General features: G+C 44.5%; 1 protein-coding gene across 2 annotated transcripts in view; it reads left to right on the top strand.

Annotated features, from left to right (window-relative positions):
- The first annotated feature begins 1,754 nt into the window (after positions 1-1,754).
- SNX29 (sorting nexin 29) overlaps positions 1,755-22,323 on the top strand; it is a 569,005-nt gene continuing 548,436 nt past the window's right edge. Inside the window, exon 1 of one of the 2 annotated variants that reach the window (XM_053672144.1) lies at positions 1,755-1,866. In XM_053672144.1, the coding sequence (XP_053528119.1) occupies positions 1,860-1,866 (7 nt within the window). In that variant the 5' untranslated portion in view covers positions 1,755-1,859. The remainder of the gene's footprint in view (positions 1,867-22,323) is intronic. The other variant, XM_037151196.2, reaches the window with a different exon arrangement.

Raw genomic sequence — 22,323 nt, 5'->3', positions numbered from 1 at the left:
TATCAACAGGTTGCTTGTCGTATGTAGCCTGATACCTGCAACCTAGGCATGTGCCTTGACTGGCAATCAAACCAGTGATGTTTCACTTTGCAGACAATGCCCAACTAAGTGAGCCATGCTGGCTGGGGCTGCATGGGGCTTTTTTAACTTAGTGTTTTATAAGTAGCCTTTTCCACTCTCCCATAATCTTTTTTAAAAATACTTATCTTTAGAGGGGAAGGAAAGGAGAGAGGGAGAGAAATATCAATGTATGGTTGCCTCTCGTGTGTCCCCTGCTGGGAACTGGAACTGGCCTGCAACCCAGGCATGTGCCCTGACTGGGAATCGAACTGTGATCCCTCAGTTCGCAGGCCCACGCTCAATCCACTGAACTACACCAGCCAGGGCCCACAATCTTTATAATTAGCATTCTCAGCTACTGCAGACATTCCTTGTGAGGAGGGCCACCACTTGTTTAGCTATTTTGCTGTAGTTGGGCTTCGGTGCTTTCCAATTTTTCCCTATTATAAGCAATGCTGCAGAGCATGTTCTCTCAAGAGCTCTTGACTTCTGCTGAGTCCAAAAGATAAATTCCCAGGAGCCAGAGATTACCTGTTGAGATGCAATGTAATAGAAAGACCATGGGACTGTGGGTCACAACTGAACTGGGCTGGAATTCTGGCTCTCTCCTTAGTGAGGCTTGGTCCAGAGTTCAGTATTTTCAACTGCGTATCAAGGCACATTGGTGGATCAATCATCTCAGTCAGCAGTTTTAAAAAAAGTAAAGTGCAAGAGAATGCATTACTTACAGAGCTGTTGTGTTAAACAACTATTACTACTTAAATATAAACATGGGTTGTGACGATAAAAGTGTACTTTTCTACTGCGTTGCAGGCAAACACTCTGAGCAAATGCTCCTTTAATTCTTCTGGGTCCTCTAACCCCCCATCTCTAAAATGAGGAAGGAAACTGGATTGATAAGATTGTTGTCAATACCAGTTCACACTGGATCCACTCACCTCCTGCACTGCCACCACCCTAGCCCCAGGCACTATCTCTTGCTAGACAATAGCAATGGCCCCTGACCAGCTGCCCCTTCTCCACCTCTTCCTGATACAATTCGCTCTCAACCAACTCCTAAGAGTCATCGTCTAATAAAACCTAATTCAGACGCTCTGCTTAAATTCTTGCACTGGCTCCCCATTCCCTTACCTACTTAAGAGTTAGGTGGAGAAGTACACACCCCTTATCACAGCTTAGGCCTTCCACCTACCTCTTCAGTCTCCTCTCTCTACTACTATCCTTTTCTCACCGTCTTGCTCCAGTCAACCTCTCCAGGCAGGGAGGGCCTTTACACTTGCTGATTACGTAACACCTTTTCTGAGGATCTTCCCGGGCTGTCTCCTTATCATCCAGGTCTCAGCTCTAAAATCGTCTCCTTAGAGAGGCCCTTTAGTACTGTCCATCTCCCCTGTCTCCGTTATTCTTAAAATTTCCTTTCTAGGGGCCTTCCTTGTTCACTATCTGGCTTTCAAGCAGAGGTGTAAGCCCAGGAGGACGACGAAGCGTCCCCACCGCAAACCCCAGGACTCGCTGACCACCTCGAGTCCCCATGGGGACGCAGTCTAATTAGCCCGAGTCCCCAGCCGCCAATGCCCACGACTGAACGCAGCCTCCCGCGCCCTGGGCCGCCCCCGAGTTTACGTTCCGGGTCGGAAGGCGGTGCCACGGCGGTGCCGCTCCACTTCCGGGGCGGGGCGGACGGGCAGGCGGGGCGGGGCGCGCTGTCGCCCGGCCTGTCTAGAGCCCGGCGGCGTCTGTGGCGGCAGTGGAGGCAGTGGCGGCGGGACGGCGCAGGGACCTGCCCGGGGACCGGCACCATGAGCGGTGAGTGGCGGCCTCGCCGCTGTCACCCGTCCTGGCCGCCCCGGCTCCCGCCGCTTCATCTGCACATTCCGGCCCGAGTCCCCGCGTCCCGTGCCCAGACCACCATCCCATTGCTCCCAGTTTCCTGACCCCAGTTCCTGGCTCCTGGTCACCTGCAGTTCCCTGGCGTCCCAAGTCCCTCCTAGTCCGCTCACTCCTGTCCATCACTTAAAACCAGCTCTTCGACATCTGTACCCCAGTCCTCCAGTCCCTCCCAGTCCTCCGACCCCCCTTGGCCAGTTACCAGACCCCCGTGCTCAGACCTCCCAGGTCTCAGTTCCAGCGAACTCTTAGACTCTCTGAGTCCCACTTCCAATTAAGAGTTCCCCTGCTCCCCAGTCATCCCCACCACCCAGGCCCCTTGTCTCCAGTCACTTCAGTATCCACACAGTGTCTTCTCTGGACACGCCTAATTTGCTGACCCCTGAACCCTGTGTCCCCTCAGCTCATGGTCCCCAGAGGACTATGAATTCTTCAACCTCTTTGTTTTTCCTGTCCCTCTAGTCTCCTGTCCCCAGTGCTTTGCTGTTCCAGTCACCAGTCGTTTCCAGTTACTTTGTTCCTCACTTTGTTCCTTAGTTCTTACATTTTGGTGTTTCCTCATACTCCAGCCCCTTCATTTTCTTTTCTTTGATCATTTGAGACCTCCCTTGTAGGGTCCTGCCAGGCTTCCCTTGTGCAATGTTGAGCCCATCTGGGGACCGTCACTTGCCCTGCCCAGTTCACCCCAATCCCTCCCACAAAGGGAGGGGACTGGTTTTGGTGGGGAGGCTCTAAGCCGGAGGGAGGTAGGTGTGGACAGCCGTCCTCAGTGTTTCTGCAGTTTAGCTCCTAGACTTGGATGGGAATTCTCAGTCTTTTCCTCTGTTGTTCTGGTGCTAAGTCATTCCTGGGTGTTGCATGTGGAGATGGGAGTGACTCAGGGAAGTCTCTCCGGTCACCCTGACTGGGATCTGGATTGACTTAGGAGGAGCTGCTTACCCTCATACTGGTCACCTGCAGTGTTTTCTCTTCACTGAGAACGCCAATCCCTTTCACCCAGGGATCTCTGGAGGTTGAGAGGGGGCAAGACAAAGGCAATGCATCTCTTCATTTTTTAACTTTTAAATGATCTGTGTGGATTTTTTCAAAGTCTGTGCTATTGTTTTTGCTCTTCAAGAGCAAGATTTGTGAAATCGATGGTTCTAATCAGGGAGCTGAGGGTGGAGGGGCAGATTTCGTGGGAGATAGTCCATCTTCTGTGTCCAGAGCAAATGATTTTTGGACCAATTAAAGTTTCTGGTCCTTGAACATTAGTGATACCACAACAGAGATGTAATGAGCTGGTTTCCACCCAGGAGGTAATATAGTAATATAAGGTATAAGAGCAGGTCTTGGAGTTAGACAGCCTGGGCTCAAATCCTGATCCTGTTGCATAAAGCTGTGTGATTAAGACTAATTTACTGTGTCATTCTGGAAGTCCTAGCAGAATGGGAATAAATAATAGTACCTGTCTCCTAGTCTTGTTGCAATGACCAAATAACATTTCTTAGGTGAAGTGATTGGTGTTGTGTCTCTCACATGGTGTGTAGTCAGGAATTTAGAGCTGTTATTGTTGCTTTCACAAAGATATGAGGTTCAGGTGGGGTTGTTTTGTGGCCCGGCTCCGGGATAAGGGGCTAAGGACTTCCTGAAAATCTCTTTCTTGTAATATGACCAAGAAGTCTCTGCCTCGGGCTTACAGTTCTGCCTTCATCATAGAAATGAGTGAACTTGACAAGCTGGGGGAAATCATCAATGTATCTTTCAAGGAGCAAGTTAATATCAAAGATAAGATTTTAAAAATGTACTTAAAAATAATTTGATCTAAAGCCAAACAAATTACAAAAGGAAACCAACAAATGGTTTTTGTAAAGGGAAAAAGCATTAAGAATAAAAGCCTCCTTTTGGAAAGATTGTAATTGAGACAGAAAACGTGTTTGCTGAGGATGGAAGGGGAAGTCCAAAGTATTTTCAGTCATTTCTTTTTTTTTAAAGTAAAAGTCTTTATTTCTTCAAATTTAAACAGTACGCATATAGGTGTCCATCAGTCATTTCTTGAGAATACAATTGAAATGGGGGTTTTTCACCTGTGGGATTGATAATTGACACACAATAAAATAATATGGTGTGGAAATATTTTCTTTCTGTCCTTTTTATTAATAGAAATTTTCACATATCAGGGAAGTGAAAGGAATAGTCTAATGAACAGTTGTCAACTTATGAGCATGTCACCTGTAAACCTGTTTACTTTCTCTCTCCCACACCAGTTTATTTTGAAGGAAATCTGAGACATTGTATCATTTCATCAGTAAATATTTTCATATGTATCTCTAAAATACAGGTACTCCTTTTTAAAAACATAATTCCATTTCTATATCAAAAAAATTAGCAATAATGCATCAACGCCATCAGATATTAATCAATATTAAAGTATCCATTATTGCTTTATAATTTTATTATATAATTTTTTAAAAACTCAGGATCTAAATAAGGTTTAAACAATGTAAATTGGTTTCTTTTAAGTCTCTCTAATTTTTAAGTTTAATTGTAATTATTTATTGTTTAGTATATTCACAGAGTTCTGTGAACATCACCATAATGAATTTTAGAACATTTTCATTACCCCAAAAGATGCCCTATACCCACCAGTAGCCATTCCTCATTCTCCCTTCCTTCAGCCACAGGCAATCACTAACCTGGTTTTCTCTCTGGATTTCCTATTCTGAATATTTCATATAAATTAATCATACAACATGTGGCCTTTTGTGTCTAGCTATTTTCACTAAGAATGTTTCCAAGGTTCATGTTATAGCATATATCTGTACTTCATTTCTTTTTGTGGCTGAATAATATTCCATTTTATGGATATGTCGCATTTTTTTGGTTGTTATTCAGAAAAAGGAGAAACTTTATTCAGGTGAACAGTTTGTAAACCAGAGAAACTGAAAGTGCATTCCACTGAGACAAAGGGGAGGCCTGCTTATTTATTTTTATTTTTTATTTTTTAAAGATTTTGTTTATTTACTTTTAGAGAGAAGGGAAGGGAGAGAAACATCAATGTGTGAGAGAGAAACAATTGGTTGCCTCTTTGTACATGCCCTGTCTATCCAACCAACAAAGTCACACTGGTCAGGGCAGGGAGGCCTACTTATGTAAAGTGCCCATGCTGGTCACTGATTGGTCCATTTTTATGCAGGTGAGGAACCCAAATTTGCAGTTTAATTGGTTCAAATAGCATTGACCCGATAGATTGGTTGTTATGGAGCCACTGATTGATTGGTCAATAAGATGCAAATAGGGGCTATAGCTGTGCAGCTCTGATTAGATGGGGCAGGTCTCAGCCCATTGATCCAAGTACTCTTCCAGGAATTCTTTTAAAAGGTTCAGCTCAGTTGGTAGGAACCCAGACCAGGAGGCTGGCAGCTCAGTCTGTGGCTTTTCCCTGAAATGTAGTAGTGTACACATGAGGCCTCTGTCAGCAATGACTGGTAGACTCTGATTATGAATTTGGGCTCAGTTAACTTCTAGGAGTCCTTCTTGGCAGGTGTATTCCTTCTCAAGGTCATCAGTTTTAATACAAATAGTGAATATTTACTGAGTGCTTAGTTTGTCAGGCACCAAGCTTTATCTGGATTACATTTTAAAAAAGATTTTATTTATTTTTAGAGAGAGGGGAAGGGAGGGAGAAAGAGAGGGAGAGAAACATTAGTATGCGGTTATCTCTCACATGCCCACACACCGAGGACCTGGCCTGCAACCCAGACATGTGCCCTGACTGGGAATTGAACAGGTTCGCAGGCTGGCACTCAGTCCACTGAGCCACACCATCCAGGGCTGGATTGAAGTTTTAAATCCTCTCAAAAACCTTATGAGGTAGTTATATTATAATCCATCTTTTAAAATTCTATAAACTGGAGCATACAAAGGTGAACAACTTGGCAAAATTTACAAATCTAGCATTCAAACCCAGCATCCCAAAGGAGTGTCATGTAGGTGTCAGAGAAGCAGTAAAGTGGGAAAGGTATGCAAGGGTGGGTCATGGGGAACACCAAAGACCCACTGATTGTAAAACATCTGCAGAGCTCTTTAGAATCTTTAGGAATTAAACACAGATACAGAGTGTCAGTCTTGTTGGCTGTAGAGGTATGATTGATTACATTGTTGTAAAGGTCTAGAGCCATCTCTGAGAGAGGGAATAAGAGGGATGGACTAGTAATCACGAAGGGGTAAAGAAACCAAAGGGAAAGCAGCAGCATCAAAAACCTCTTAGGATGTGCCTACACCACAGGTCAGTCTTTGTTCCAAAACACATTTAGTGGAAGGAAAAATGTTTCCTGGTCTTCACCTGCTTCACAGTAGTTGGCCAGTGATCCAGAAAACTTGCACATAGCAAGGATTAGACCGACTCAAAGATGCTGTGATTCTTCTGATGGAGGATGAGTTTACAGTCTTGAAAGCTCCCCTGCCCCTCTTTCACTGCACGGGTGAGGCAGCTCCGGTGGGGCTTCTCGGGTGCTCTGTGTGAAACGAGTGCTGACTGTAGCTCTTCCAGCACTGGCTGGGCTTACAGGGCTTCTCTCCTCTGTGGATTCTCTGGTGCTGGATGAGATCTGCACTCTGACCGAAGACCTTCCCACACTCTCACAGTGCTACTGCCTCCGTATGTTGTGGACTCCTCAGTGATTAAAAGGACCAGAATGCCGACTGAAGGTTCCCCCACACTCATTACATTCACAGGGTCTTTCTCCAGTGTGAATTCTTTGACATTGAATGAGACCTGAGCTCTCAACAAAGCTCTTCCCACATTCATCACATTTGTGTTATCCTTTTAAGTGGTTTCCCCAATGCCCTTCTCTCTGACCCTTACGTTCACTAGCTTTTCGAAGTCGGGGATCTTTGTGTGACACCTCCCAAGTCTCTCCATTAAATAATCTGCCACATGGCTCCACTGTCAGGACAGTTTTTCCTTCACAGCAACTCTCCGCCTGCTGTCGTGGTCATTCTGTCTCTCTAGCAGGGTGGGACTCCTGAGCAAGGTCCCATGTGAGCTGGGACCCCTCAGGCTGGGCCCGAAGGCTCAGTGATGTCTGCTGCCCTGGACCCACTGTCTCTTTAGAGGGGACTTGTCTGTGTCTGCAGGCTTCCATCCCTTCTTGTGGTTCATTGAGCTCTCTGTCCAGATACTCCAGTGAAATTGCTGCCTCCTCCCCGCTCTGCAGGTGCTGCTCCCACACCCAGGCTTTGGCTTTGCCTCATTTTGTTTATCTCTCCTCAGCTGATGGACATTTGCCTTGTTTCCACTTTTTGGCTATTGTGAATAATGCTGCGTTCACATACAAGTTTTTGTGTGGGCACGTGTTTTCATTTCTCTTGGGTATACATTTAAGAGTAGCACTACTAGGTCCATTTGAGGAACTGTCAGACTGTTTTCTAATGTGGCTGGACCATTTTCCTTCCCCACCAACACTGTATGAAGGTTCTGGTTTCTGCAGTCTTTTTGATAATAGTCATTCTAGTGACTGAAGTGCTGTCTCTTTGTGGTTTTGATTTGCATTTCCCTAATGACTAATGATATCGAGCATCTTTTCATGTGTTTATTCACCACTTGTATATCTTCTTTGGAGAAATGTCTGTTCAGATTTTCTGTTCACTTTTCAATAGGTTGTTTTTCTTTCTGTTGAGCTATAAGAATTCTATATAACCTGGATGTAAGTCCCTTATCAGATATGTTGTTTATAAACACTTTCTCTCCTTTCGTGGATTGTTTTTCCCTTACCTGGCAGTATCCTTTGAAGCACAATGTCTTTTTTTTTTTTTTAATAATTGGTTCCCCTTTCATCTCTCCATTTTATTTCCCCTTGCAATTTTTGTTGAAGGAATCATTTTATCCTGTAAGGCTTCTTTGCAGGATTTTGCTGATTGCATCCTTTTGGTCTGGTTCGATGTTTCTCAGTCTCTTGTATATCCTATGAATTGGTAATTAGAATCTGCTGTATTTTGAGTTGTAGATGTTTGAGTGGAGTCAGAGGTCAGCTGGGTTCAAGGCCAAATACATTAAGTGCAAATAACCAGAAAGTGGAATGGCTCTGAGAAATGCATACACAAGATAAATGGTATTGTGCGGTGAGAAACAAATAAGATGACCATTGGTAGAGGAGTGGATAAATATATGTGGTATGGTCACATGATGGAACACCTCAAAGACAAAAAATGCAGTGAAGAATCAGTGAGTCTGTTAGCTGGTAAGCAGGCTTCATTGGTGATCCTCCATTCTCATGGAAGAGAATGGGCCTAGTTAAAGTGGAGGTGGGGGTGAAAGTCATAGGTTCAGGACAAAGCAGGGTAAAGGTGGTGAAAGTAAGGGTGGACGAAGGCCGGGTGGCAAGCGCATGCCCAGTTCTTTATTCTGAGGACTTATGTAGTGGTGGGATGGCAGTTAAGAAGTTACATATTGATTGACAGGTAAAGGTGGTGCCAGGTTTGGGAGGAGAGAGTGAATACTCACTCAAAGGTGTTAATGGGCTTCTTCCTTTGGGCACTGTGGGCCCTTTCCAGCCTGGCCTTGAAGGCCTTGGGGTGAAAGCACAGTGTCTCTTTCCCAGATAGTGGAGGTGATACATAGAATTTCAAGGACTGCTCTCCTCTCTTGCTGTCGTGATGTTTCCTGTGCTGTTGGAACACCTGGCAAGGTTACTGGACCAGGCTCAGGATTGCTGTTAGTGGGTGAGACATGCCTCCCTCCTCCTCCCTGCCTTGGTTTGCTATCTATCATACCTAACATGGCTGTGAATTCTACCTAAAATATGTACCTTGGTGCACATTAATACGTGCGCATAGAACTGTGTTTTTGGATTCATATGTATACACAGAAGTAAGCAAATTGTCATTGTGATACTGGTCATTATTTGTTTGTTTTTCTGTAAAGAATATTAGGTGAAACTACTTGATTATCAGCCTCTACTAACTAAGGAAGCCTGATTTTCAGATAATACTTTTGCCATCATTGGAACAGAAAACTTGTAGGTCCAGAAAGTCATGATCCTCAAGCATTGTCATTTGTAAGACTATCTGTGAAACCCTTCATGCCATTTCAATCAGTAACTATTCTGTAAATAATTCTTGTGTTAGAAAGACACCAAAACCCCCATTTCAAGTGTGGGGAAAGCCAGACCCACAGAAGTCCGATAATTTGTGGAACAGACAAGCTCTAGAGCCTGATACAGCAGAGTTTGGGTTTAGTGGGTAGTTTACTGCTGATCTTGCTTCATGTTTATGTACATTTTGGCAGTTTCTTATTTTCTGGAATGTTGAAGGTCGTGATTTTCTCTTTGGCATTGACAGGGCCATCTCTAGCAGTGGCTTGTGTTAGGAGTAAAGAATAAGCTGAAGTGAGTAAATGGAAAAAGGAATATTTGTGGTTTTCTTTCAAAGCAGAAAAAGTGATGATATCAACCTTTTCTTTTTTGTCCCTAATGAAGGCGCTGGGTTGATCTATTACAGTAGTTTGTAAGAAGTAAGTGTTCCATTGTCAGCAAATATTTTATCTTCTCCTATGTGAGCAAGTGGCAGTAGACTCAACCCCCTTGACATTGACTGTATTGCTTCTTGATGCCTGACTGTGCCTGGGTAAGTCATAGGAAGTCAAGTGCTTAGAGCTCTTAAAGTATGGAAGTAGCCCTGGCTGGTGTGGCTCAGTGGATTTGAGTGCCAGCCTGTAAACCAAGGGGTTGCTGGTTTGATTCCCAGCACATGCCTGGGTTGCGGGCCAGGTCCCCAGTTGGGGGCACATGAGAGGCAACCACACATTGATGTCTCTCTTCCTTTCTTCCTCTCCCCCTTTCTCTAAAGTAAATAAGAAAATAATAAAATCTAAAAAAAAAAGTAAGTAAAGATTCTGGCAATGTTAACATAATTCCAGATAAAAACACCTTCCATTCTGCTTGTACCGTCTTGTCTGCATGGATACTGTACATTCTCCCTGGGGTGATACCAACCCTGGGGGCGGGCATGAAAGTTTTACAGTTGTATATAAGTCACAGATATGCAAGTGGCACATAAACAGATGTAAAATATATCTGTGATATTAAAATTTCACAGAGATGGTGATTAAGGAAAAAAAAGTCTAAAAAGGATCCTAAGGGGGAAAGTAATAATTAAAAAAAGGCTTCAAAATACCTGTATGCTGAAGTAATTTTACCATTATCATAAACATTTGCATTTTGCTTTTATCCTTAACATTTCTGGTTCCTACTCCAACACACTGCCATGTGGTCTTCATATTGCTCACTTCTATGCCTTCAGAATCCATCATTAACCCACCATCCTGCACGTAAGATAATTTTTATGTCTTGCATAATTTTTAAACTATTGACTGTACTTGTGGAAACCTAGCTAATTCCCCTCCCTCTTTTTTGGCATTGTCCCTAATGAAGGCTCTGGGTTGATCTATTACAGCAGTTTGTAAGAAGTAAGTGTTCTATTGTCAGCAAATATTTTATCTTCTCCTATGTGAGCAAGTGGCAATAGACTCAACCTCCTTGACATTGACTGTACTTACTTCTAGAAGTAAGTGTTCAACTGACTTTTGCCATTTGATAAATAATAATGTGCTGAGCATTTTTTGTTTAAGGTAGTTTTCCCTCCTTTGGATTTTGTCTTTGGGATGATGTTCCTGAAACAGCATTGACACAGAGGTGTTGATCATTTTCAATTGCTCTTTTTTTCCCAAGGTGGTGGTAGTAGTTTAAAGTGCTGCCCATAAGAATGAGGGCTCTAGTGGCAGCAGAGCCAGGCCAGAAATCCAGAAATCCAGAGTTCAACACGCAGCAGACATTTATTAGATGACAGTTCGGTGCATCTTCTGTCACTTAGCAAAGGGCTATACTGTTGGTGTCTGAAGTGAATTGAATAAACTACCAAAGAATGTTTTGTCAGAGTCTTGGATGTGTCAGCCAGGATTCTCCAGTTGCATGTGGCAGAAGCTTATTTCAGCACAATGGGAATTTAAAGTGTCTTGTAATGGAAAAGTCTAGGGACGGGGCTGGCTTCAGACTCAGCAGGATCCAGGTGCTTAGAGAATCATCAGGACAACCTTTCTGTCCAGCTCACGACTTTACTTTCTTCTCCATTGGCTTCATCTGCAGGCAGCCTCTTCTCTATGGAGGCAAGATGGCTACCAGCAGCTCTTGGGTCGCATCCTACAATATAGCAAGGAGTGGACGTCTTTCCTAATTGCTCCAGCAAATGTCCTGGGGCTGAATCACAGCAGTCTACCTACCCATGTGGTCATCCTGGAACCTATCACTGGTTCTGGTTGGCTAGGTCTGAATCTTATGCTCAGTCCAGGGCCCAAGGGTGGCATCTGACTTACTTGTTTGGATAGAGGATGAGTTGAAGGAGGAGGGTTGTAGTTTTGAATGGGGTGATCAGGGTAGGCACCCTTACAGGGAAGGTGATGCCTGAGTAGACCTGAGGGAGGGGAGAGTGATTCCTTTTTTTTTTTGCTCCTGAGCAGCTAGAAGGGGTAAAGACTGCTTTTTACTGAGGTAGGAAAGGTTGTGAGAGGAGCAGGTTTGGGTGTGGGGTGTGGCAGCTTGAAGGCTCCAGGTGGAGTGAGGACCGATTTGCTGGCCTTGCTTTCTGCTTGCCCATCCAGGAGCCCTCGGTGGCATGGCAGAGCACTCCCTCGTCCATCCAGCAGCGCCCTGCTGGGCCTGTGCTCCTCAGCTCCCTACAGAGAGCCGTGCCCACTCAAATCTCATTTTTTTCTTGCCCAGATCTGCGTTATGGGCTCTGTTCTTTCCTCCCCCATCTTAAAAGAAAAAAAAAAAGCAAAATCCCCAAATGACATTAAAGACTGTTGAGGAACGTAGAATAAATGGATAAGTGGACCTCCCTTGCATATTAAATATTTAGAGTTTTAGGTATTCCACTTCTGTCTTTGTTTAAAGCATATGCATTTTACACAATTATAGTGAGCCTACATTTGAATTAGTGTTTCCACTTTTATAGGAGTGGGCAAAGTAAGTTTACAGTTGTTCATATGGAAAAATATATCATACAAGAATAAATAATAATAATACAAGAATAAATTCTGTGTTTGGCATACTTACAATTGTGAACTGACTTTTGCCAGCTCCCATATTTTAGCATTTATCCATGTTCCTTCTCTTCACAATGATTAGAAATGGCTGCATAACATTCCATAAAATATGTACTCCAGTTATTTAACCTTTCTCCTATTGTAGGAAAAGAAAGTAAATTCCATTTATGATATGCTAAGATGGAATCGGCAAGCATTTTCTGCAAAGGGCCAGATAGTAAATATTTCCTGCTGTGCAGGCCACCTGGTCCGAGTCCCTCTGCTCATCCCTGTTGTAGGGTAAAATAGCAGAGGCAGTGAGTGAATGAAAGGACATGGCTCTGTTCCAATAAAACTTTATTTAGAACAACAGGCAGCAGCTGGATTTGGTTGGGGGCTGTAGCTTGCTGACCCCTGTTCTAGGACACTGCAGGGAAACAATCTGTGCACCCAGGATGCTGTGTTTTCACTGCTGTTGTGTTGTGGTGTATTCTATCTGGACTCTGGCAACCCTGGGTTTAACTCCCTAGGGTAGAATGTGGGGACTTCTCTGACCCTTAATTTCCGGGTCAGAAAATGTAAATGAAAGTGAGTGATGAACACCAAGTGCCTTACTCAGTACCTGGAAGATAGAGGGACTTGTGAAAGTTACTTGTTCCTTTTCTCATTTCCCCCATTCCTCCTCCTTAGCTTAGTTTCCAGTGCATCAAGAGTTTTTTTGTAGCTTCTGTTATGCATGGCCACACTGTTGTTCAAGAATCTACTGCACTAGTACATGGTTACTGGTGGTGTGTACCTTTATCCCCATAGTTTTACCAGCATTGGGAAATTGTGTTTTAAGTCTCTCTTGGTCAAGTTAGTAGTTATATAATGGTAACATGTGGTGGTTAGTTTAGTAAGAATTTGTATTTCTGCAGCCATGGGCAATGCCATTTTAGTGTTTTGTTTTTTTCATTGAGGGTACAACAAAGATTGTCAAACTAGGCCGGCCACCTATTTTGTAAGTAAAGCTTGGTTGAAACACAGCAAACACATTCATTTGCTATTGTCTGTGGCTGCTTTCGTGCTATGATGGCAGAATCGACCATTATGGTGTAGGAAGCCTAAAATGTTTACTGTTTACTCTTTACAGAAAATGTTTGTTGATTCCTGCTCTGGAGTAAATGCTTTGCCCACTTACAAATTTGCTGTTGACTCAGCCTTATACATCGTATGCCCACTTAGATGGTCTGAGCCCATCTGTCTTCGGCAGGGCCTTTCTTCCATTGTATGATGGCGGACTGTCTTTCCTTACTCCCTGGTCCAGCTGTGCCACTTTACTCCACAGTTCTGGCAACCACAGCCTGACTTTGGGAATGAATGATTGTTCATTTTATCTGTTCACATGCTAGTGCTTGAAGAGACAGAACTATTGCTTTACTCTGCGCATCGCACCTGTGAGGCTGCTGCTATGGCCTAGCTCGCTCTGGTCCTCTCAATTTAAAGCAGCTACTTGGGGAACCATGGAACTCCACTTGGGGTCTTGATTCAACAATTGTTGACTTCTTTCTGTGAGCAGGGATGCATTAAGGCTTATTTCTGTTCCCTGAAAAGACTCACCACCCAGGACTGGCACGAGGAGCAGGTTTAGCAGTCTCCATAATCCTCTCTGCTGTAGGGATTAGACCTGGGGTGTGATATGGCTGGAGGGCTGTGGAACTACAGTTCAGAGAACAGTTTATTGTGCCCATGCAGGTTTCTCAGAGGAGGTGACATTTGAGCCAGCCATCGGGAGGTTGGTTTGTTTTTTGGTGGCTCTTTGCAGAGGGAGACTGTTTTCTGTCTGAAGTTGAGCTGCCCAAGAAGTTATCTGGTCTTGTGGAGGTCAGAAGGCATGGGTTTTGGGGTAAGTGTTGGGTTTGTGATCTCTGAGTGGTTCCTTGGGCAAGTGATCAATGTTTCCCAGACTCAGTTCCTTTATCTGTTATGATGGGTCTGCCCGCACCGAGATTATAGGTGGACATAAAGGTTTAATGTACATCTCAGAATGGAAAATTGGTAGCAGATCTGGCCTCTAGGTTTATTGTGTTTGGCTTGTGCAGAGTTGACTGAAACAATTCTCTAAAAAGAGTATAACTAGGTGCCAACTAATTGACATGAAAATCTGAGTTTCTGGCTTTTTAAAAAGAAATGGGAAATGGAGCACTGCTGTGCTGATGTTGCTGTGAGGTACTGTCAGCTAGAGCTGAGTAGCAGCTGCCATCTCTCAAGGGGCATCTGTTTTGGTCCTCACAGTGTCCACCTCACCCTCTTCATTGCCTTCCCTGCCACATCCCTCATGTGCAAGTCTCCACTTGACCCTGTAGGATTGGAGGGTTTGGTCTTGGTTTTGCATCCTTTTGGCCTACATTGCGCAGCCCTTTCTGCTCCCCTCCTTCTTCACTTCTGCTTTCTTTCTATCTCTTTATTTGAAAGAGTAGTGGAAATTAACAACAAAAACAGCAGCACAAAACTCTCCATTGGGTTGAGAGTGTCAGGCATCCTAGATGGCTGCACGTATGACTGAGTATAAATTCTACCAGTGTCAAAAGGTGATGACATACCTGTCCCCTGCAAAGCTCTGATGTTGGGCGTTCATTATAGGGTGAGGGGAGATGGGAATATGACTAAGATATGGCCTGGTCTACAGCCTGCTGGGGATATTTAATATGTAACTGTCTTACTGCCGGGAGGCTGTTAAGTCTGGAAAGATAACACTATTGTTTTAATTTTTACTCCCCCCCCCAAGACACACACACATTAGTTCTGCTAGGGCAGTGTCTGCAAGCTGGCCTGTGGGGTAAATCCAGACCAAGGCCTGTTTTTGTAAACAGCCATACTAACTCATTACTGTACTGTCTGTGGCTGCTTTTAAGATACAAGAGCTGAGCTGAGTAGTTATGACAGTGACTGTATAAACTGTAAAGCCTAAAAATATTCATTACCTGGCACTTTATAGGAGAAGTTTGCTGACCACTGTTCTGTAGTACATTAAAGGTGCGGATTTACTCTGTAAAAATCCAGAGACAGTCATCAGAGGCGGTGCAAAAGCTTATGTAGGGCTTGATAGAAATGCCTGGTTAACTGCAACTTTGCAGGGTGCCTTGAGAAAAATCACACAGTATCAGTGAGTTGCACCATCTGTTTGTTCTGTAATATCAGTGAGTCTCTACTGAGTATTCCAGATCTTAGGGCCACTGTGTAGTTATTTCAGTGCAGGGCAAAGGAGATGGGAGCACAAGGACATGGGCCCAGATCTTGGAACGTTAATGGTGGCAGGGATGCATGACTCTCAGAGGGAAGAGCTGTGCTGGATGGGGCAGCAGAGAAACGGGGTTGCAGCTGGAAGGACGTGTGGGAATGAGGCATGGCTAATATTAAATTTGGGAGAGATATTACAATATCCTTGTATGTTGTAGGAATTTCGTAGATGAGCAAAAGAAGTTGACTGTGGGAAAAGGGGACAGTTGCTGCAGCATGTCCTTGAGCAGATGCAAGGAGATGGGAGTTAGGGCACAGTGGAGGTTTATTATTTAGCCTCTTGGAGCCTGTCTCATCATCTGTGAAATGGGATAATCAAACCTACTTTAGAACAGAGTTTCCTAGTTGTGGCACTCTTGACATTTTAGGCTAGATCATTCTCTGTTGTCAGGCCGTCCTGTGCGTTGTAGGATGTTTAGCAGCATCCCTGGTCTCTACCCGCCAGATGCCAACAGCATCCTCCAGATCTTGCCGACTGTCCCTCAGGGCTGGGGCGAAGTCACCCTGATTGAGAATTGCTTATCTTTGCCCATCCTTCAGCAGCGCTCCATGTAAGTGAACCTCCTTGGACCATCCTGACTTGAGTGTGCCTGTTGTTTCCTGTTAGGAGCCTGACAAGGGCCTCCTAGTGTCACACAGACTGTCCCCTCAGTGGAGTCAGAAACATGAAGGAGAAGTGAGTGTGGGGGAGCTCTTCTACTCTGCTGTTCAGCGTGGGGGCTGCGTGCCTCGCCTGCCCTCTGGAGAATCCCAGCGTAGCTGTCCCTTTGGCTTGGGAGGTGCTCTGGGCCAGTACCGGCCTGTTGCAGCCCTTCCCATAAAAATCGTTTTGTGTTGACGTGAAATTCACATAGCATAAAACCGTTTATGGTTTTAATACAATTAACAATGAACAATTATTGTTGCAAATTTAACAATTATAAAAATAATTAATCATTTAAAAGTGAATAATCCAGTGGTATTCACAACGTCATACAATCACGAGCTCTATCTAGTCCAAAGTACTGGCATCACCCTAAAAGGAAACCCTGTGCCCATTAAGCAGTTGTGTCCTTTCTGCATGGATGTACTTATTCTGGTCCTTGCCAGTTTTTAAACCACAGCTCAAGTTCCCCCCTTTTCAGTAAGCTCCCCCTGGCCCCCCAACAGAACGGCAGTGTGGTGTGTGGAAGGAGCACTGGCCTAAGAGTCAGGCAGATGACTGTCTCAGCCTCCGAAGTGGCACATGCTTTGCTGTGTGACCTTGTGCAGAATTCCTGGCATGCAGTGGGCACCCAAAGAATGTTGCCTTCTTTAACTTTTCTCCCTTATACCTGCTTAGTGCATTGCAAGAATTAGCCTTAGACTACAGAAATGCCTGGTCTGACTTTACCTCTGCCATTCCACGGGGAGGCAGGGAAATCCCACTATCGAAGTGTGTGTGTGGCCTTGATCAAGTGACCTACCTCCTCTGTGGTGGGAACCATGCTCACCTTGACCTTCAGGGTTGTTGCAAGGATTAGAGAAGGGCTTTAGATAGAGTGCCTGGTGCATCTTACTTGTTCTCCCCTCCCCAGATACCATGGACCCTTTTTACCTTTTTATCCCCCTGGGCAGTGGACATAAATGCCTGTATTAAATTGCTTTGCCTATGCTTTGGAGGGAAGGTAGTCAGTTGAGAATAACTGTTACTCTTGCTGGCTCGGTTGGTTGGGGCATCATCTTGTATACCAAAATGTTGGGGGTCTGATTCCCAGCCAGGTCCCATACCTAGGTTGCGGATTCAATCCCCAGTTGGGGTGCATATGGTAGGCAACCAATCAATGTTTCTCTCTCTCTCCCTCCCTCTCAAATCAATAAACATATTTAAAAAAACAAAATAATTGTTAGAGCCAGAAGTCTTACACTGATTATAACAATAATAATCCTAGCACATGTGTAAAGTGCTTGGTATATACTTGGTACTGTTGTAGGTGCACACTAAGCATTCACTCATTTAACAGACCTGGGAGGTGCAGAGGGTTTAAGTAACTGGCCCATGGTCACATAGCTGGTGGTATAGGATTTGAACCTGGGCTATCCCATTCTTAATCTTTGGAGTTTTACAGTAAAAATTAATGTACAGTCCTAAAGATTCTAAACATTCAAGCAATAGGGATGCACTTGAACCAGGTGAGTGATTTTTACACGCACATGTGATTTCTGACTTAGAGCCCTAGGAGATCACTGCATTTCTCTGACAGGTTTGTGGGCACCTGGCAATATTTCCTGGGGTGGCTTTACATATTTTATTTTCATATTGATGGTGATCTCACAAGAAATTAAAAAGAAGCCTGTTCTGGCTTCTTTGGTTGATAGTGTTGACTGAAGGCTGCTTTTGGAGAAGAAAGGAGGTAGGAAGCCTGGGGTTCCACAGAGGGATCATTCCTGAACCGGCAGTGGGGCCGTAACTGCAGGCTTATTTCAGGGTTGAGAGTGAACAGGGTTTAGAGATGGTTGCGCCAGGACCGGTAGACTTGAAATTGAATCCGTCCTTGAACATTTCCTGTGGGACTGGCCTTGGGTGAAGATCTTGACTTTTCTGAGCCTCAGTGCTCTGGTGAATGGAGCCCCTTTTCTTTCTTTGTCAAGGAAGAAAGGATGAAATGTCAGTCACTTCATGGCTTAGGCCAGGCCTGAAGCTCAGCAGGCGGGCATCAGTTTGAGACCGGAGGATTCTTCTTGGCCCTGGCAGGGGTGCTATCTTCTCCTCTTTGTCACTGGGAGAAGATAAGAAAGATCAGTGGCATTGATTTCTCTGCCTACCTGGCTCCACAGAGATCCCATGTTGGCAGACTGCAGAATTAGGAGGGCATGAGCTCATGCAAAAACCAGTGCCCGGGAAAGGGAAGGGACTGTTCCTGTCACATGGCCAGCCAGCAGCCTGGCCAGGGTGAGGACTCATGATGCCTTGTGACTTCCCACTAGTGCTCCTTCAACTATTCACAGTCATGGGTCTCTTAGGCGTTCTCTGTAGCTGATGAGTGCTTTCAAGGCTGCCTGTGCTACCGCCACCCTATGAGACCCCTTTTCTTAATCCTCATTCAGGGCTAGGATGGCCCTAGGTACCCCTTCTGAGGTCAGGCTTGTCCCACTCAAGTGCACTTTTCTCCAGAGAGATAGCAGCCAGGGAGCGGGAGTTGGGGGCTGACACCTGCACAACCTCAGGTTGTTTCTCTACAGAGGACATGCTTCTCTTCCTACCACAAGAGAGCCATGGCAAGGTAAGGCAGAGGAGGAGGCTGTCGACATCTCATTTAGAAAAAGCATTGGTGGGAAGAGACTGTAGAACAGCTCTAGGATAACTGTGCATATCATTAAAGGCGGGTGCTAAATTCTTGCTCTTTGGATGTCGGTCAGAAACAGCAGCATCAGCATCACCTTGGAGTTTGTGAAAAATGCAGAACCCCAGACCCCACCCTAGACTTGCTGAATCAGAATCTGCCTTTTAACAACATTCCATGGAATTGGTGTGCACAAAAAAGCTTGAGAATTACTGCACTAAAAATTAGTAGTAGTAAGATGATGGAGATTTTTCTTTGTACATTTTTCCTGATTTGTTATTGTTGTATATTGTTTCGCATGAATTCATGAATTACCTTTTTTTGTGACAACATAAGATTTATCATCTTAATCATTTTTTGAAATCTTCACCCAAGAACATGCTTATTGATTTTGGAGAGAGGGGAAGGGAGGGAGAGAGAGGGAGAAAACATCAGTGTGAGAGAGAAACATTGGTTGATTGCCTCTTGTATGCCCTCCGACTGGGGACTGAACCTGCAATCTAGGCATGTACCCTGACCAGGAATCAAACCCTCGCTTGACCTTTTGGTTTACAGGATGATGCTCTTAACCAGCTTAGCCACACCAGCCAGGGCCATCTTAACCATTTTTTAAAAAAATATTTTATTTATCTTTAGAGGTGAAGGGAAGGAGAAAGGGAGAGAAATATCAATGTACGGTTGCCTCCCGTGTGTCCCCTGCTGGGAACTAGCCTGCAACCCAGGCATGTGCCCTGACTGGGAATCGAACCGTGGTTGCTTGGTTCCCAGGCCCGCGCTCAATCCACTGAGCTATGCCAGCCAGGGCTCATCTTAACCATTTTTAAGTGTACAGTTCAGTGGTATTAAATACATTCATTTACATTGCTGTGCAACCATGACCACCATCCATCTCCATGACTCTTACTGTTGCAAAACTGAAACTCTATTCCAATTAAAAAACAATTCCCCATTCCTTCTTCTCCCTAGCCCTCGGCAACAACTACTGTATTTTTCTGTATGCATTTACTCTAAGTATTTCAAAGAAGTGGAATTATACAGTATTTCTCTTTTAGTGTCTGGCTTATTTCACTCAAAATGTTCTCAGTGTTTATCCATGTTGTAGCATGTTGCAGTTTCCCTCCTTTTTCAGGCTGAATAATATTCCATTGTTTGGTACACCGCATTTTGCTTGTTTGTTCACCCATCAATGGACACTTGCATTGTTTTCATGTTTTAGCTACCATGAACAATGCAGCTGTGAACATGGCTATAAAATTTCTCTTTGAGACCCTGCTTTCAGTTCTTTTGGGTATATGCCCAGAAGTGGAATTGCTGGGTCATATGATAGTTCTATTACATAAATTACATTTCTGATCAGAAAGAACAGCAACAGCATTTCAGGGTGCAAAACCTTGTCAGGTTTCCAGCTGGCATTGCCCAAGGGTGAGTGGAGTTGTTGGGTGCAATACTTGGGAAAAGGAAGAAAGAAAGCCTGACTTCTCTATTCTGGTGTTAGAGGAGAACAGAAACTAAACTTTCTGCTAAATAAAGAGCAGGATTTATTGATAGACACAGGTGTCAAGAGAGATGTTTGAGGGCCCTGGGTGGGGGGGTCTCCATCACGATTGACGCTGTAAGATGGCCTCTTGTCTGGTGGCAATGATGTGTAGGCTGTCCTTTTGCAAAACCTCTTCCAGTAAGATAAGAATGTCGACATTTGGGAAGTCAGACGTATTACTGTGTATCTGTGGAGCATCTATTGACTGGTTTTATCTCCAGGCCTGGAGTGAGGAAGGAGCCTTGTGTGGTGGTAGTTCTAGCACAGTCATTTGAAGGGCATGGTCTTGAGTCAAGGTCACAGTTACACTAGTTAGTATTCAAATCAGAACAAAAACTAAACCTGTTATCATGGTCCATAAGACCCTTTGTGATTGGCCCCTGCCTACCTCTCTGATCTTTACTTCCCCCTTTTTGCTGAAGATACATCAGACTTCCTTCTGGGCCTGGAAGACCAGAGGCCAAGTCTGTTCCTTCCTCCTGGGCTCTGCCCTGGCTCTTTGTTCTGCCTACAATCCTGGTCTGCATATTTTTTCATGGCCACTCCTTCTCTTTGTTAAGGGCTCAGCTCACTGTCACACGTGTGCAGAAAGGCCTTCCAGGATTCCCCTGGCTAATGTGGCCCTCTTGCTTTCTCCCTGTCTCAGCAGCCCATTTGGTTTTTCTTCATAGTATGACTCTAACATCATCTCATTTAGTTGTTTACTTAGGTTCCATTCGTTTCTTCCTAATAGAATTGCACTCTGTGAGAAGATGACTCTTTTATACCATTTAACTCCTGGGTCCCCAGCCCTTAGAACATTGCCTGGTACATAATTGAAATTAAATAAATCCTGAATGAGTCAGTGCACACCATTGTTGGTCCTCTGTGAGCTTCAGTCTCCCCATCTGTGGTCTGAGGATCCTAATGCCTAGCTTGCAGGGTGGCTGTGAAAATTATACAACATAATGCATGCAGAGTACTCAGTTGAGTGTCTGGCGTGCAGGACGTGCTCAACACAAGGCCACAGTGGTTATTAACTGGGCAGCTCTGGCATGACTCAGCTTAATCACTGACCATCTCTGAAATGATGCCCTGCCCGTACTCCCTGGAGAAGCCCACGTTGAGTTGGCCAGGAAAGAGGGAGCCTGGTGGAACGTCTGCTCCTGTAACTCTGACTCTGAGTCTCCTTTGAAACAACTGTGTTCTGTGTGTGGTGCATCATAACACATAGCCGTGTCTCTGTTGGTTGGAGTCACTGGGCCTCTTGTGGAGCATCAGATGTAGCTCTGACAATGTTCTGGCTGGTATTTTGAAGTGTCCTTGCCCCAGACCCTCTTTAAGTAGGAGTTCAGTGTATGCCACATGTATCTGTTGGGAAAGCTTTTGGCTGTAAGTAACGGCCCAATGTACAGTGTTCTGAACAAATGGAGTTATTTGCTGTGTTAGAGGTAGCAGATTTCCAGTATTGGTTCAGCAGCAAAATGATATAATTGGGCTGATATCTTTGTGATTCTCTTGGCCTTCCCTCCAGACCTGTTGCTTCATGGTAGCAAGATGCTGCTTGGCTCCACCCAATGTGTTTATGATTAAGGGATAAGAGTGGAAGGAGGAATGAAGCCATTAACATCTGTTCTTTTATTAGGATGACATAATTTTCCCAGGACCCTCCCAGTGCACTTCTGCTTACACCTCATTAGCTAGAACTTCTTATGGTCAGCCGTGTAAGAGTAGCTTGGAAAAGGAGCAATCAGGTTTTCAGCTTGTGTTGCAGTGGCGTGGGGAAGGGATGTGGGAGCTGATGGTGAGGTGAGCCAACAAGCCACACCGATGCACTAGGAAACTTACTCTCATAAGTTAGAATTTAAGTAGAATATTGGTTCTCAACTGAGCGCAATTTTGTTCCCCAGACGGTATCTAGAGACATTTTCATTGCTATGACTAGTGTATGTGTGTGTGCATGCATGTGCGCTAATGGTATCTAGTGGGTAGAGGCCTGGGTCCTGTAATCATAGGGTAGCCCCCACCATCTGGTCCAAATGTCAGTAGGGCCAAGGTTAAAAAACCCTGGATTTGATCATTCACATTGCAATAACAGGGAAATGGTCAAACTTCATTTGTAATGATGTAAATTATTGGTGCCTGGTTTTGTTATGGATTTTATTAAGGAGACTGATATTAGTTGGGGGCAGTCATATACTATATGTCAGAAAGTCTTA

Source organism: Artibeus jamaicensis, unplaced genomic scaffold (genome assembly GCF_021234435.1).
Source record: "Artibeus jamaicensis isolate MK-2021 breed Jamaican fruit bat unplaced genomic scaffold, CSHL_Jam_final contig_729, whole genome shotgun sequence".
In the NCBI taxonomy this organism is placed as follows: Eukaryota; Metazoa; Chordata; class Mammalia; order Chiroptera; family Phyllostomidae; genus Artibeus; species Artibeus jamaicensis.
Note: the sequence above shows the minus strand (reverse complement) of the source record. Positions and strands in the feature narration are given on the sequence as shown.